Source organism: Drosophila persimilis, unplaced genomic scaffold (assembly GCF_003286085.1).
Source record: "Drosophila persimilis strain 14011-0111.01,24,50 unplaced genomic scaffold, DperRS2 tig00000000-arrow-pilon, whole genome shotgun sequence".
Taxonomy (NCBI): Eukaryota; Metazoa; Arthropoda; class Insecta; order Diptera; family Drosophilidae; genus Drosophila; species Drosophila persimilis.
The window spans coordinates 1,346,005-1,362,080 of record NW_020825288.1 but is presented as its reverse complement, the minus strand read 5'-3'; the positions used below and the strand labels follow the sequence as shown (position 1 = coordinate 1,362,080).

Genomic DNA, 16,076 nt, shown 5'->3' with positions numbered 1-16,076 from the left:
TGGCGATAAATCGAGGCTACTCAATTTACAAAAACAACGCCGCCTCGGGCTGACTTTTGCTTGCCGCAAGACTGAAGCCGTACAGAAGAGACAGAAACAGAGACAGAGACGTCCTGACTTCAGGTACAACAACGGGGATAGGGACAATCGGAAGCCGGATTTGCAAAGATCTAGCCATCTCTGTCGCTCCGCTACTCCTCCTCCTCCTGCTCATACTCTTTATCCCGATGCTGCTGCTGTTGCAAGCCAGGATCAAACGGATGTTTAATATTTTGGCTTAGAGACATTCTCATTACATTTGAAAACAAAGGCAGCCGCAAGAGCAGAGGAGTCCTGCCTCGTAGCAGACCGCCCGGCCAGGATTTGGGCATTTAGCAAAAGGGTAATCCTGCCCATTAAAATCTATTTGCATACTCATATTTTTGTTTCGCTAGGTAATTGCTCCTGGATAAGGATCGCCCGCAGAGGCAGTGCTCGGCAGAGCCAGAGGCAGAGACAGAGACTCTGCGAACGAGTGTGGTTTAGGCTTCCGAGACCTTAACCTGTTGCCACACCTGCCCCGGGCCTGGGCCCACGACGGCATTGGGACCTGGACCGGGATCGGGATCGCTTACGCGAACTGCGCTAATCACGGCGGGCCCTCGGGTTCGCCTTCATTGAGCTCGCGCTGGGGATTACTTAATCAACGAAAATCTATGAATTAAAAGTGTTACCGAAAATCCACCGGCTTCTCTCACTTGTTACGAGCGGAAAATTCCGGAGAACTGAGCAGCAGGCCACAGATCCAGAACCACTTGAGAAGGTATGGGTTGATCTGCGCCTGGCTTAGAGAAGGGCACACAGCCCATAGACCCACTCGACCGATCGGCGGGCCAAAGCTTGCAGATTTAAAGCAGTTCAAGTGAGGCACAAGTTAGTCCAAGTCCAAGAAAGATCAGGAATAGTCCACCCCCCATCGAAGGGATGAAAAGAAGTTCCAAGGAGGCATAAGTTAGTCCCAGTCCCAATCCCAGGCGAAGTCCACGATAGATCAGAGTTTTATCTGAGCCTCAAGTCCAAGAAAAATCGCCAAGAGACCCGCATCTTTATGACTCCTTCTTTGGTCTCCGTTTTGTGTCTTCTTTTTTATAGACATTATAGAAATCAAAAAGTGAAAATCCCTGGCTCGCCGAGAGTGCAAAAACTACAAGAGAAGACTGCAAATTAAGACCAGAACAATGCCGGGGCCCCGACAATGTGCAGAAAAACGTCACTGATGACAGAATGATGAGGATTAAGCCAACACACAGGCACACACGCAGAGATCCAGAGAGCACAGAGCACAGAGCACAGAGCACACAGCACAGAGTCCTGTTCCTGGCCTGTCCTGAGTCTATTAAAAGTCTAAAGGCAGATAATAAAGGGCCATTAGGACTTAAAAGGGCTCAACAGCAGCAGCAGCAGCAGCAACAGAAATAGAAATGTCAGGGACTATAGACAATATAGAGAGAGTGGAAGAGAGAGGGAGACAAATTTGTTACCCCGGACCCGGGTTCAACAGCATCCGAGTGAACCGGGGACCTTGCCGAAAGTCGAAATGGCAGCACCAACGAAGCATATTTAATTCCAAATCCCCGCAGGCACTGAAGCAGCAGCCATGCCATGCCATGGGTGCCCTTGGGTTAGGGTAGGTTTTTGCACATCCTCGTGGCTCTGTGGCTCTTTGGCTCTGTGGCTATGGATGTGTGTCAGTGGAATAGACCTACTCTACTCATCTGGCCAGAGATCTACCCAGAGCGAGAGAGAGTGCGCTCTCCGCTCTGTTTGCTTTGGCCAACGCAATTTGGCAACTGTGTTCCTGAATTGTTTGTTCAGCCTTCCCAACGAAAACTCATTTTCAACCGTGCCTGCTCCGGCTCCTGCTCCTGCTGCTGCTCCTGCTTTTGTGAAAGGATTCAATTGCTATTGTCCGCTTGGCAGAGCGGGGATAGCGATCCTGAAGCAGCAGCGGCACCCCAATCCAGCGATCCAACGCGGCTCGACAAAGTCACAAAAGTGAATTTTTGCTTTTTAACTTTACGAATTTCGTTGTGTTGTCTGTGCGCCCATGTGTTTTTGGCCGTTCTGTTGGAGAGGAGAGGGAAATGGGAACTGGAGCGGCCATTGCTATGTTGTCTGTGGAAGGTTCCCAAATTAATCCCGACTTTGGTCTGCTCATGTGGAAAAACTATGCAAATTTGTTTGATTTCCTTCTTCAATGCCAAATGTCTTTGTTCCGATATTTGCATAATTCATTTGTGATTAGTGCCGGCAATGCGGTTGCTTCGGATGTCTCAAAAGATATGGAAAGCATCACAAAATGGCATTGCATAAAAAAGTATCATAAGTCCCGCTGTAATCCCCATGATTCCCCATGTATGCCAAACACTTTTCAATTATACCAGATGACGGGGTATAAAATAATATTTATTTAAATGCTATTAGATGCCAGATATCAAGAAGGCTCTTCACAGAAAGACCCGAGTAGAAGCAAAACAATGAAAACGAAGGAGAGAACAATAACAACTGCATAGCGAGAGCGCTAAAGCACAGAACAATTTAGTGAGAGACGATTAGCAGGAGAGAGATGGATAGAGATAAGGCAATGCAAGTGCGTGCGTGCAGAGAGCAGTTTAATGAGCGAGAGAGGGTTAACCGTTGGATAGCTAATAGTGAAGCTATAGCAAGAGAAAACTTTACCAACAAAGAAACTTTAGCTAGATAAGGAGGGACAGCAACAACACAAAGCACGCGACTCAAATCGACGCAAAAGAAAAAAAAACATTTCTGTTTTTTTCTTTCACTAGGAAAGATTTTACGCAATGGAATAATCATGGATTATTTTCTTATATTACACTGGTGTTTTGCTTCTTAAATGTATTTCGATGTACATATTTTGACTCAATTTTTAAATTAAGACGGTTCTGAAAAATATAATCTGAAAGTAGACGAAGTATACACCGTCTACAAAAATCATTGCAAAGTAGAGACCATCTTGCGATATTATCCACGGTTCCTTTTGTAAATCGGTGATGGAAGAGCAAAACAGATTAGGGAATGCTTTCTTTCTGTTTTCAACTGCACTTTTTAATGTTTTTTTGGGACCAATCGGTATCCATTTCCAATAAAAACTGAAATTTATATACAGTATTATTTAACATTCCCAATAAAATGTCCACAAATATTAATTTCAAAACCTTTAGGTTTATTTTTGAAAAGTTCTTGTTAATTTCTTAAATCGAATGATATGCACTTAGATGTAAATGTTTTTAACTTCTAACTAAACTAAAAGTATTAACAGGAAAAGTTGAGACTTTTACGAATGCAATTTGAATCACTTCGCGGATGGGCATGTACTTGGGCTTGGGCTAAGGCTAAGGCTAAGGCTAGTTAAGGGCTAAGAGACTCCGACTAATCTGGTGAGTGGGATAAGGTATTGGGGTGCGTTTAAGGCTCAACTCCTGGAGATGTGTAGCATTCACTGATTCAATATTGTCCAATGCCAAATGCCAAATGGATCCGAGGTTATCACAGTTCCCAGCACTAGGAAGGCACTTCAAGTGCACGAATTCGCATGATTCGCCGACGGCAACTCAGGTTTGCTTTCCACTTTCGATCCTTTCCTTTCCTTTCCACTCAGATCTTGCGCTGGCTATACATGTCGGAGATGAGACGAACGATGGTGATGTCGCCGATGGTCTTGCGGAAGAACAGCTCCTCGATGGTGAAGCTGGAGACCTTGTGCATCATGGAGACGACGCCGAGGAGGGTCTGGAAGCGCAGCGGCTGGTTCGGGTGGGTGCGCGAGATGTAGTTGTGGAGCGCACTGCGGGCGTCGTTGTGCATGGCCGCCACTTTGCCGGACTCCAGCAGGCCCCGGGACTCGGCCGAGGCGGAGGAGTTGGGGCTGCCGCTGCCCGTCAGGATGGAGCTGTTGGCCAGATCCTCGGTGGAGCTGGCCGCCGGCGGGGACTTGCGGAAGAGGGAGATGGCCCGCAGGCACTCGTACTCGGTGCTGTCCACGTTCATGTGGCACAGCTGGTTGAGCACGTCCTGGAAGGCGTGCACCTCCCGGGAGACCATGCCCACGATCTCGCGGTTGTTGTTCTCCGCCTCGTAGACGAACAGCAGCTGGGCAAAGTTCATGGGCATGAGGTACTGGGCCATGGCCAGGATGAAGAACTCCTTCCACGACTCCTCCAGCAGCATCAGCTGGTCGGGCATCGGCAGCTCAGTGAAGGCCCGCACGCTCTTGATCCAGTTGACGTTCTTGAACAGGTGCTCGGCGGCTGTCTCCTTGATGTGCTCGGCGGCCATCAGTGGAGGCGTGGGGGGCAGGGCCCGCGTGGCCAGGGCATTCATGTAGGCGGCCGTGGGGGAGAAGAAGCCGTGGTGGCCCTGGTGCCCGGGATGGTGGGGCACGCGAGGCACAGAGAGATCCAACACGGCGGCTGGTGTCTGGAAGGCGGCGCTCAGCGCTGGGTGGCCCGGATGGCCGGCGTGGTGGTGGGGTCGCTGCACTCCGGGAATGGGCATGGGCAGGCCGGGGAAGCCGTTGAGGGCGGCTGTGTTCATGAGGATCTCTGGCGGGATCTGGGGCATCTCGCCGGCGCCCATCATCGCGTCCTTGTACATGGCCATGTGGCGGCGCAGCGTGGAGTTGCGGGGCCCGCGCTCGTGCTGCACTGCGTCCTTGTTCATGCCCACCTCGAAGCACTTGCGCAGGCGGCAGGCGCGGCACTGGTTCCGGTGTGTCTTGTCCACCACGCAGAGGCCCTGCTTCTGGGACTTGCACACGTACTGGCGGGAGCGGCGGATGCTGCGCTTGAAGAATCCGGCACAGCCATCGCAGGCGTAGATGCCGTAGTGCTTCCCGGAGCTGTGATCCCGGCACACTTTGCAGGGCACATGGTAAAGGATGCGGCCTGGAAGAGCAACAAAAGAGGAGAAGTTGGTTAGAATTGATTTGATTTGTGGATTGAAGGACTGTAACAGGGGAGTGGGAGTTCTTTGGTTTGAGCTTGACCCGGGGATCTTTGGTGTACTTACTTGATGCCGCTGGGGACAGCCGGACGCTGTTGTACTTCTGATCCATCATGTCTGGTGAACCCTCCGCAGACTGCATACCGATGTGGGGCGTAATTTTGGCGATTTATATAGACACGATTGGGGGGCACAAAATTTGTTTTTCTTTGGTTCACTCTTGGTTTGTCTTGACACTAAAGCACTGCTCGTCGGAATAGCTATTGTTCGATATTGGATTGCGATTCGTTTTGATTTCGTTTTCGGTTTATTGGGTTATCCTTGCTGGAAGCACGCCGTGTTTTGCCGGACTACGATGATGTGGACTCGCTGAGATCACGACTGGTTGTGTTGTCTGCTCACCACCCTGCTCCTGTTTTAATAGTCCTGCCGCGCAAATCCCGGACCTCCTGCCATTCATCGAGCACTCCGATCACCCTTAGGTAGTCGAGCGCTCCGTTTATTGGTCGTCGCTTCTTCGGGGGGTTGGAAGCTGCTCCTGCCAGCTCTCTCGCACGCACGGCCTCTAACGCGGCACTCTCTCTCGCAGCGCCTGTCTCTCTCACTCCGCACTCTCTGAGCATCAGCCTTTCGATCCTTGTAGGCAGCAGGCTGCCATTGCGAAAATTCATTGAGCAGCAGGAGCAGCAGCAGCCGTCACGTCGCTCATTCTCAATTCTATGGGTTTTTATGGCCTTTTTCCGTTGCGACCGACTGCTACCTGTTCTCGCTCTCTCTCTCTCTCTCTTTACCCCTTATCTGTCCTCTCTCTCCGATTTTCTCCCTCTCCGGAGCCCGGGGGTTTTTGGTGTGACAGTTGTTAATGAAGACAGCGCCGTGCCAGGCCGGGCCGTGGGCATCCATCCACTCTCCGTTTATGGCGCTGCCATTATTGCCGCTTTGTGATTTGTGTGAAGTACCTGTGGGCTCTGTTCTCTCCGGCTTGGTGGGTAGTTCTACTCGAGGACCCCTGCTTGAGGGTTGCTCGGAATTATTGATTGTTTTCCATTCAATAATTAGTTGTCTTTTATGATGCAATCAAATGGGGTCTATTTTTTATGGATGCCAAAAAGGGGGAACTACCAAAACTACATGTACCATCTATAATTATTTTCAGGAAGTTTAAAGTTGAGGCAGTACACCTCATTCCTCTTACATTGAATATTGGAATTAAAACTCTTCTTGAGCATATTTGTACAATGAAGTAATTATGTTTTAATTGGAGCCCTATTAATGCTTTTTACTGGGGGAAAGCAGAGTCAAAAGGCACTTTTTTCGAAATCAAGTTGTTTTTCGTATCATCATGGAAAATGGAAATTTTTGAATTTACTTTGCACAGTACAAAAATTAGGTTGTAAGCCTGGAAGACTGAATCACATCCCCATACTTAAAAAATACAATATATCCTCAACATCTTCTTTAAAAACCTCTTTTTGTGACTTTGGGCTCTCTTATAAATATCATACAATATAAGTGTCATTCGGCATTTGCAGCGATAATATCCTAAACAATTGATCGGTTGAAAAGATCTTTGTATGTATGATCTTTCATATGATTTTATATTCGTGTCGATAATATAGCTGTACCTGAAGATATATCGAGCCAAAGTTGATGTCTTCTCTCACTTTTAATGTTTCTCCACCTTGTCTTTTTTTAGTTTTCTATGGTATGGTTACATATTTTAGTACTTAAGATTTTTAGTGGCATTAATTTCCAACAATCTACTAATCAGTAAAATTGTTCAACGAACGCCAAAGATACGAATATTATACTAAATCAACTTCATTTTATACGTAACACATTATTTTATGCAACATTTCAAATTAAAATTTACAGAAAATGCAGATCTTCTGAATATAAGATTATATTTTTATATATTCTATATTTCAAGTGTGAAAGAAATGCCATTTCAACCTTTGGATATCAATCCTTGATCCTCGATGTGTATTATATATACATAGTACATACATATTTCTCAGTGTATTTGTTGGATACTTACAGTGGAAGAGATCTCCAGCTACTCCCCCGTGTAAGCCTGCTTAGGCGTTGCCTTTTGGTAGCTCAGATCAGATCAGATCAGAGCACAGCTCTCGAAATTAGATTCAAGTGGCAGTCCTTCTAATCGGGCTTCGTAACCCAGCCAAGTCCTGGCTAGTCCTAATCACATGGCAGTGTGCCGCTTAAGAAGATTAGAGCGAAAGGAGGACTCCTGCTCCTGCCTGAGAAAAGGCAAGCTGCTGCTGTTGCAGGACCTAGATCAAGATCAAGCAAATTTAAAGCAAGCTTTCTCCGAGGATCAGCGATTTCGGAGGAAGAACATTGCACGAGTGCCATTCGAGTACTTAACGAAATGTTAAGCAAGATCCCGCAAGTCTGGTGCGATTAAGACCCAACGCCTAAGGCCTGACGAGGCCAATCCCGTCCTCAACCCCGCAACCCCGTGAATACGTGGGAACAGATCAGCCCAGAGGCACATTCAGAGAGGGTGATGCGATGTGTTCGAAATGCAAATGCTGGGAGTACGAGTGCGAGTGCGAGTATTCATGTTGATATATGATAGACACTTAAAAAGAGCAATTATATTTCGATTCGTATTACGGATGCGTAACTTGATCAATAAAATGCTTGACATGATATCACCAGCTATCACGAGGGTAGCAGGACTCTAATTGGAATAGCAACCCCTTGTTGTAGTAGGATGATGCTGCTGTTGGTGCTGTTGGTGCTGTTGGTGCTGTTGGTGCTGTTGGGGGTGGTTTGCCTCTCTGTAGGACTGACCGGGAATCGGACTTGGCCTCAGGTGTGTTGCATGTTGCATGGGAATTCGCTTGCGTGTGATGCTATGCTGATCATTAGCTGGAGGGCAGAGGGTGCCCCTGTGCCGTCCAGCGGGGAGTTGATGATCGTATTGATGTGCCTTGTGGGATGATGCTCTAGTAAACCAGATGACGATGACATATCAATTTTTGACATTCTGTTGACCAGTCCAGAGTCCAGAGTGGCGGGAGGACTTAATTGTGGGAACTCAGGAATATGCAAAGAGGCAGCGGCAGTCGCAGCCTCAGCATCTGTCCCCGCTTCCCACGTCCGGCCCCATATAGTAATTTTTCCCCCGTTTGCCCTCGCTTTCATTGAGACCAAGTACAGCTCCCGTACTTAATGAAAAATGCTGAAATATGCGAAATGAAGGCAAGCTGCTAATCCGCGGGGATTAGCGCTAAATCCACCACAAGAATTGAAACATCAGTCAGAGACCTACACAGCCCTGCACAACACTCAGGTACCGACCCACTGACGACCATTCAAGGTCGCAGTACCGCAGCCTAAAAAATGAATAAAAATTCTATGAAAATTCGCCCCGAATCCTATGACTTTTTAGCAAAGTTTATTGGAGGGCTGCAGGACATGCTGCTGCGAAAAGCGAAAGGATTTTGGGAGAAGGTGTTGCCGCTACTATGTGTAGCCGTCGTCGTGGTCGTGGTCGTGCGTGGTCATCCGGCTAATGATGATGTCGGAGCACTGTAGTTAGCACCTTTTTGTCTTCGAAGAATGCCCTGCCACCAGGTAGCTGTTTCTTTTCGATTTTTATGCCACTTTCGCTGGACAACTCGCTTTCATGAATCGCCATCGAAAGGGTTAAGGGTTAGGGTAACCATAAAACACAGTCGACGCCATGGACCTAATGACACTTCGAGCGAAACAAAAAGAAAACCAGAGCTGAACAAAGTGAAAGGGTTAAAGATACATTTGGGAAATTCACTTCATTTGCATTTCATTTGCGATTCGGTTTTACGGCCCGGGCCCAAAAGTTGCCGCCGACGCTTCCAGCATTCATTGAGGATCGGATCGGATAGGATCGCAATGACCTGCCGCCTGCCGCCTGTCGCTATGAGGACGGCTGCTCTACGATGCTCGGCTTCTGTTCCCTAGTTTTCCATTCCCCTTACCTTTGCCTCATTATGAATCGCGCCAGACTTTTGGTGGGAAAGACCCGAAATGTCATTAGGTGAGTGTTTTGTTCCCGTTTTATGGCCCCAATAAATACTGCATATCTGGTAGAACAGATTTTGTGCACACACTCGTATAATGTGTATTGTCTTACCTTTTATTTGAATTCTCACAAAAGGAGAATCCCCCAGCTATATAAACACCTAAAGAAAATGAGGAATATGAACTGCATATAGCCATGTTTTACACACTAATTTGATGATAGATTGTGAAGATATTTCAGGAATTAATCAGGAACAGATATGCCTTCTTAGCCCACGAATTGGGGGCTACTTGAGGAATGATTAAAGATCCTAAGATTACTCCTTCTCTGAGCTCCTATATCTGGTCTTGGTCTTCCTTGATCTTCCATGATCTCCCTGCTTAATCTGCAGAGTTATCCCTTGATTACATTGAGCTCTCTGTGGGCTATAAAAACCCTCTTCCAGGGACCTCTCATTCTCAGCATCCATTTGCCTATTTGAACCCAGAAAAAAAAACGCATTCCCTCTTCCCCAAACTGCGTCTCAGAATGTCCTTTGGTCTATGATCTCTCTTCCATCTAGCACAAAGCATATCCCGAGCGGATATCCATGCCATTGACATGGAAATCGAAAAAGATTTCGGGGGTACTACTTGGAAGGGACAAACTCAAACCATTAAAAGTAACCAAATCTTCCCAAGATGACAGCCCAGCAATTATCTTTTTTGGCGCCAAGAAAAGGAGAATTAAAGCAAACATTTTACCGAGATTTTGGCGCTCGGTTTATGCAAATGCAGTCGGGCACTGCGGAAATGGAATCCTTTGAGGACAACTTCCGCTGGAACGAGTCATCAAAGTTCATAAAAGCAAAAAGCGAATCAAACCCAAAAGTGCAAACAGACAGGGGAGGGAACGCCACGCAGGAGAGGAGGAGAGACAATCCACGGCGACATCCACAGGAAGCGACTCACGAAATCACGTCAAAACGAAGTGCAAATGGAAGAGGCCCAGTCCCGAGGCAGGAAATGAACTATTAGACCCCGAGGCATCAGAAGAAACAGAAACAGGGACGACGACGACAACAGCTAGAAAAAGCGCAATAATTGAATCAGGAACAGGGACAGAGGGACAGAGACAGAGAGGCAGGGGCAGGAACCGAGGCAGATAGCAATCTGATCTTGAGAAATCATGTGAACAATCCAAAACATGAAATTAAAGTGCTCAAATATCTGGGAGCCGACGAATTGCGTAAGGACGCACGGATGACGGCAGAAAGTTGAGCAACTTTTGCTCAGCCGTTGGGTTCCCAGCCTTGTTGCACGTGCAAAACCCAGAGAGAGCCCTGGAAGAGGTCTCCTCTGCAGATAAGTTTCATGTTCGTGGCAGCCACGGAAACGCTCCTAACAATGGGACACACCTCCGAGATCGTGTGTGCTCTGCTCCCATCTCCATCTCCGACTCCATCTCCATCTCCAACCTGATATGCGCTTCGGGACTCATCATCGGGATCTCCGTCTCCGGTTTCAGAAGGCCCTGTGTTTAATGTTTTTATGCAACAGGAGAGCGGACAGGAGAGAGAGGAAACAAGTGATGAAGTCGCTGCTTCCATTTCAATTTCAGTTTTGATTGTTGTGTCCTGGTCCAGGACTCCTTGCATAAGTGCCAGTGCCAGTGCCAGTGCCAGACGAGGATTCAGATTGAGATTCAGGCTCTTTTGTGGAGGAGTCCCATTGTCCTGAGCCCGAACATAACTTAAGGACTTTTTGTTTGCCTTTTTTACAATCGAGTCTCGAGGCTCATTGCTGTTAAGTAGGATGTCCTGTTCGCCCGTTGGCCTTTTGTTTTTGTCCTCCACACAACCAGGCCACGTTTCGTCTCGTTTGCATTCCTAAGCCCCGAAGATTATGTCATACGCAGATTATTTGATAGACCAAAACTATGCCCAAGTCCGAGTCCGAGTCCGATTCCGAATCCATTGCGTTACATTTCTCACGCCTGCCAATATTTGGCAAAAACGTTTCCGATTTCATTCCCAGATACGAGAGTACGAGTGTACGAGTAGTGTGGAAATTTTACACATTTCCTGCCAACATCTCAAAGGAAAATGTGTCTGTGTTTTCACTTTCCCGACAGCAGATATAGTAGATGCCCATCTACGAGGGCTTACCGTAGTTGTGCCACTTTTCCGGCTAAAAGTGTCTCAGATCTTGGCAGATAGTTGCATTAGAAGCGGTAACTTACTTTGATTAGATTAGAACAGAAGGGAAGGGGAGAAGTGCGGAGCGGCGGTCATTGAAATATAACTAAGAGGAAGAAGAGGAAGTTCTTTAAGCAAAAGAATGTACAAGTTTAAGTTAAGCCTGGAATACGGCTACCTTTGAAATATAGCTAGGGACAAACACAATCTATGGAATATGAGAAATCTGCAGGTGTTCCTTCTCCAGAAGGAAAGTATACATATAATCAACAGGTCCTGTAAGATCTTCTCTGAATGGATAGTATGAGATCTTACGGAGAGCCCCAAATCTGTCTCCAGCAAGTCCTTCAATAAAGCCCCTTTACTTTCGTCCGTGAACTTATATGTAACTAAGAAATCATAGCAGGCAATTTTCGTCATCGTAATATTAGGAAAAGTGTGAGAAAAGTCTCCGGAATCTTTCAAAAGATCACCACAATGCCATACACGTAATAAGTTCAACAAGTCCCTAAAAGGGTGGCCCCTCCATGATTCATTCTCTTGTTATTGGATTGCCTATCTATCAATCTCTACCCTTAATCAGTTCCATTCTAATCACAATGAGTTCGTTGCTCTATCTGGGAGAGATCATTAACCTTCAACCTTTCGCCGGCACTTGGCATTCACTGCAGAACAAACATCCGTGGATCCATCCGTGGGAAGAGCCGCGTAAGCTCCCACTCGAGGATACATGGCTGATTGAAATTGAATACAGAACCTGAGCAATTCAGGGCCCATTATCGCGGACAATGCCTAGGCACCTGATCCTCCTGATGCCCTAACAAGACATAACAATCGATGCCTACAAGTGGGTCTCGGTCTCCGTCAGCCATGCGGGAAATTTTGAATTCTATATTTTTCCCAAAAAAGATCCATGCTGAAAAGGTTTGAATAAATAGCGAATATCGAAGAATTAACTTCCAAGAAATTGAGAGCCGAAAAAGGGGTAGCAAAAGTGAATGAAAGGATTTTCCAACTGAAATTTTCTTTGGCCTTTTCGGGGGCCAACAGCCAACAAGTGGGCGATCAATCTGGCATGCGCAATATGCTCTTTGTTTCAATTATTAACAGGAACTATCAATGGGATAGAACCCTCATCAGGGCCGCTAACTGGAGGTAGCAGAAAAGGGGCAATCCTGGGCATAGCTTATCGATATCATCTATAGAAGGAGAAGGAGATTGGAGTTGCAGAGAGCGTCCCACAATGGACTACCAGAGAAGCGGGCAAGTTGTCAACGGGCGAAGATTTCCATCTGATTTCCATGGAAGATATAGACTCTTCAACTCTCTCCATGAATTAATGTGAAAGTTGAATAATTTCGCTGTCGTCCAATTAATGCAGAGCCATGACTGGGCTACTGACTGACGGCATTTTGATTTCGTTTTCATATCGCATATCGAATGACAGCGACGTGGGAAGCACGCACAGCAGATTCCAGGAGATTCAGGGACAGAGTCCCAAAACCGCGCTGGAATGGGATGGGGGATGGGTCCGTCAAGATGAAAGATATGCGAGATCAACATGTAATCTTTGGCATAAATACGAGAAACGCTTAAGAGACTGACAACAAGAAGCGCGGGGACAATGAGCGCATGTTGCATGCCCGATCGAATGTCCTTTGATATCAGACGTTAAAGGAGCACCGTGCGGTACTTATATTTCATTATGCGAAAAGGTAGAGGTAGTCCTTTGTAGAGACCTGTTGTCGTCTGAGACTGGGTCTCTCTCGCTGTCCCCGTCCCTGTCCCTGTCCCTGTCCTGGCATTCGTCTCCGTCTGAGTCAGTGGCAAGCAGCAACAACCCCTTTGTGGATATGGCGTCCTTCCCCTTTTCAGTTTCGGGTGAATTCTGATTGTGCCGGTGCTGGTGCTGGTGCTGGCCTGCCGCGTTTTTTACTCAGAACGCACACTTCAACCCTGCCTCTGCCCCTGCCCGTGCCTGTATGTCTGCCTGTCAACTCCTTTGGCCAGGACTCTCCTCCCTCATTGTCATCGCCATTTGCCAATGTCCTCCGCTTGACACTTGCAGATTAGTAAAGTGTTGAGTTTTTGAATATATATTTTTCCTGTTAATTGCCGGCAGACAATTAGTTGTGCTCCAAATTCATATGCCAGACACAGACCAGGACATACCAGGATATCTGGCATATGTGCAAGGATCTGCACTGCACTGCCGAATGGGCAGTGCAATGATTTTGCATTATTCATTGTTTGACTGGCCGAGTACTCTTTTTGTTGCATTAACTTTTCAGCTTGATTCATGACTTTTGGTAATTTTCTTTAATCTCTCTTTCCGGTGTTCCATTTTCTTGTGGGCGTTTTTTGCTAGCCTTCATTTCCACATAAATATTGATTTTGGATTCAAGACATTGTAATAGATTCACGAATTATATGGCAAGGGTTTGCCATCGAAGTCAAGAGGCATAGGAATGATGCCGCTTCGGGTGGGAGGCACGAGTAATTTGTTCCTCCCTGTGTAATTTATATAGAATTTGATCAGAATTCACAAAAAGAGTTCACGCTGTCCAGTTTTTACTGTGCGGTCGTAGTGCAGTTGGGCTCAAGAGAAACACCAAAAAGTGTAGCATACTTTATGGCTGCTAAGAAATTTATCCACGAGTAAACTCACAAGACACAGATGGCGCCACAATACAGACATCCATTTTTCCTCAATCCAAAAAACTTTTGATACGATTTCTAATCAATCAGTCCGTGTCTAACCATCCTTCAACGCATCTTTAATCTATACTTGGGTATATGTATCTATCTATTCGAGTTTCCGGCTCCCTTTATCTGTGCATGTCTTTATCTATAATCGATCTATATTCACATATATCATCAATCTGTATATCCTTTTGAATGCATCTCGGTATCTATATTAATACGGACGAGTATTTCTATCCAATTAATTCTCTCAATTATACGCATATTATTTTCGATCTAAAGATGCTTATAATAAATTGGTTTCTGTATCCTCCCATAAAATCCCTTGCCTTCCTTTCAGGTTGCTGCAACATTGTTTCTTTTGTGGTATTGTTGCATTGTCCCCTCTAAAAATAATCTCAACAATATGCATAAATTAGGCTCCGATGCACACAGAATGTCCGCTTCGGCGGTGTGTGTACGCTAATTATAATGACAAATCGGTCAATTATAATGCCATGTCATAAATTTGCAATCCGCGATCGATCATCCACCAGACTGGAATATTGAATAAAATGGATCGTGAATAGTGGAAAGATACGAGTACCTGCTTCGTGCATACTTCATTAAGGAGTCCGAGTACTTGCAGAGAGCCTCAGAGCAGGAATAATTAACTAACGAGGCCAGCAGGACTCCGACTCGGACATGGACAGTGGCATGGACATGGACAGGGGCTAGATAAAAGTGCAAATTCTTGTAAGCCAGATCAATGGGAGAGCAATTTAGTTGGAGCTGAAGGCAAAAGTAAAAGGAAGCTGCAGCCTGAATGGATATGGATGCGGATGCTGTGTTTCGGGACGGGGGATGGGGACTAGGGACTGGGACTTGAGATGAAGATGGGGCAGCATTTAATGAAGCCTCCTCACAGCTGTCAGAACGGCCATTCTAGCGGCACGCCCATCGCATTAAAAAGCCACTAAGGAGGACGTTGGGAGGGCGTAAGGGCGTGCCGACGTTCAACCTGTCAGGCAGGGGCAATCGTGTAGTTTTCAAATTTATTGTCGACACGCACAGCCTCTACGCCCCCGAAGCCGGAGGAGATCCGACTGCGAGATGGAAATAAATCGGGCAACATGTTTACTTGGCATTCATCATGCTTTAGACACTTTCTCGAACTCGGAGCTGACCAGAAAACAGTTCTGTTGTGCCTCATAATTGCCTCACTTAAGCCCCGCAACGGTATAACCAGTTTCAGTTCCTTCTTCGGAGATGTCCATCAGGCAGCTGACCGCAGAAAGGGCACGGCCCGGTCTCGGTCTCGGTCTCCTCCAGAGCCCCAGCAGCATTATCTCTCTGTCTCAGGGGCTCTGGCACTGGCACTGGCTCTGGCATTTCGCATTAAATCTGAGACCAGACCCAGAACCAGGAACATTCTCTTTTTATACTCTTGCAGAGGGGGTGTTATGGACTTTGATCAGACGTTTGGGATGCAGAAAGGGTATACATTCTCTGCAAAGCCTTCTGCAAGTAATATAAACCTCGGCAGATCCTTACCATAATCTTCTTGTCGCGGACGACTATATCCTATAGCTTCTGCTAGTGTATCTAAAGTTCTGTTACCGAAACTGGCATTCCTTTCTTGTTTTATGGTCTTGTGTTGTATTTCTTCACGCAGATCGCGTCGACGATGCTGCCAAGTCCCAGTAAAAATCAGAATCAGAGTAGGAGTCGGAGTAGGAGTAGGAGTTGGAGTCAGGGGTTGGGGCTGATTGCCGGTTTGCGATAAGACAGCAGCATACCAAAGCTTGAACTTCTACACTCACCTGGCCCCCGATTGTCTTACATATTTATAAATAGCCACTGCCCCAGCCACAGTCCGAGACGAAGCCAGAAATGGAGACAGGACCGGCACTGACACCGGCACTGGCGCATGCAATCATTAGTGGAAATTTTGCAGGCTCTCGGTCTGGGGCCCATCTCCCCGAGGAGCAATAAAATCCCATCCAAATGACGACACGCAGACGCCAAAGACGGATCGAGGAGGCACCGGCGACCGCAAGCAAGGTCGTTCAGCGACCTTCGAAGGTCTTACCTCTCAGTCTCAGTCCCAGTCCCAGCCTCAGTCAAGTTCCAGTTGATTCGCATTTCGCATTTATGGGGCTCGCTTTCAGTGGTGGCCGCAAGGAG

General features: G+C 46.9%; 1 protein-coding gene across 1 annotated transcript; it reads right to left on the bottom strand.

Annotated features, from left to right (window-relative positions):
* Positions 1–3,654: 3,654 nt before the first annotated feature.
* On the bottom strand, positions 3,655–5,143 carry LOC6595169 (protein tailless). The gene is made up of 2 exons (XM_002020388.1): positions 5,068–5,143; positions 3,655–4,943 (listed from the first exon to the last, which is right to left on the bottom strand). Exons 1-2 carry the CDS (start codon positions 5,141–5,143, stop codon positions 3,655–3,657), a joined length of 1,365 nt encoding a protein of 454 aa, XP_002020424.1.
* Positions 5,144–16,076: the final 10,933 nt, after the last annotated feature.

Coding starts and splice junctions, on each gene's coding strand:
- LOC6595169 (XM_002020388.1), bottom strand. CDS start 5,143: ATGCAGTCTGCGGAGGGTTCACCAGACATGATGGATCAGAAGTACAAC. Junction 4,944..5,067: donor GCTGTCCCCAGCGGCATCAA/GTAAGTACACCA, acceptor TTGCTCTTCCAG/GCCGCATCCTTTACCATGTG.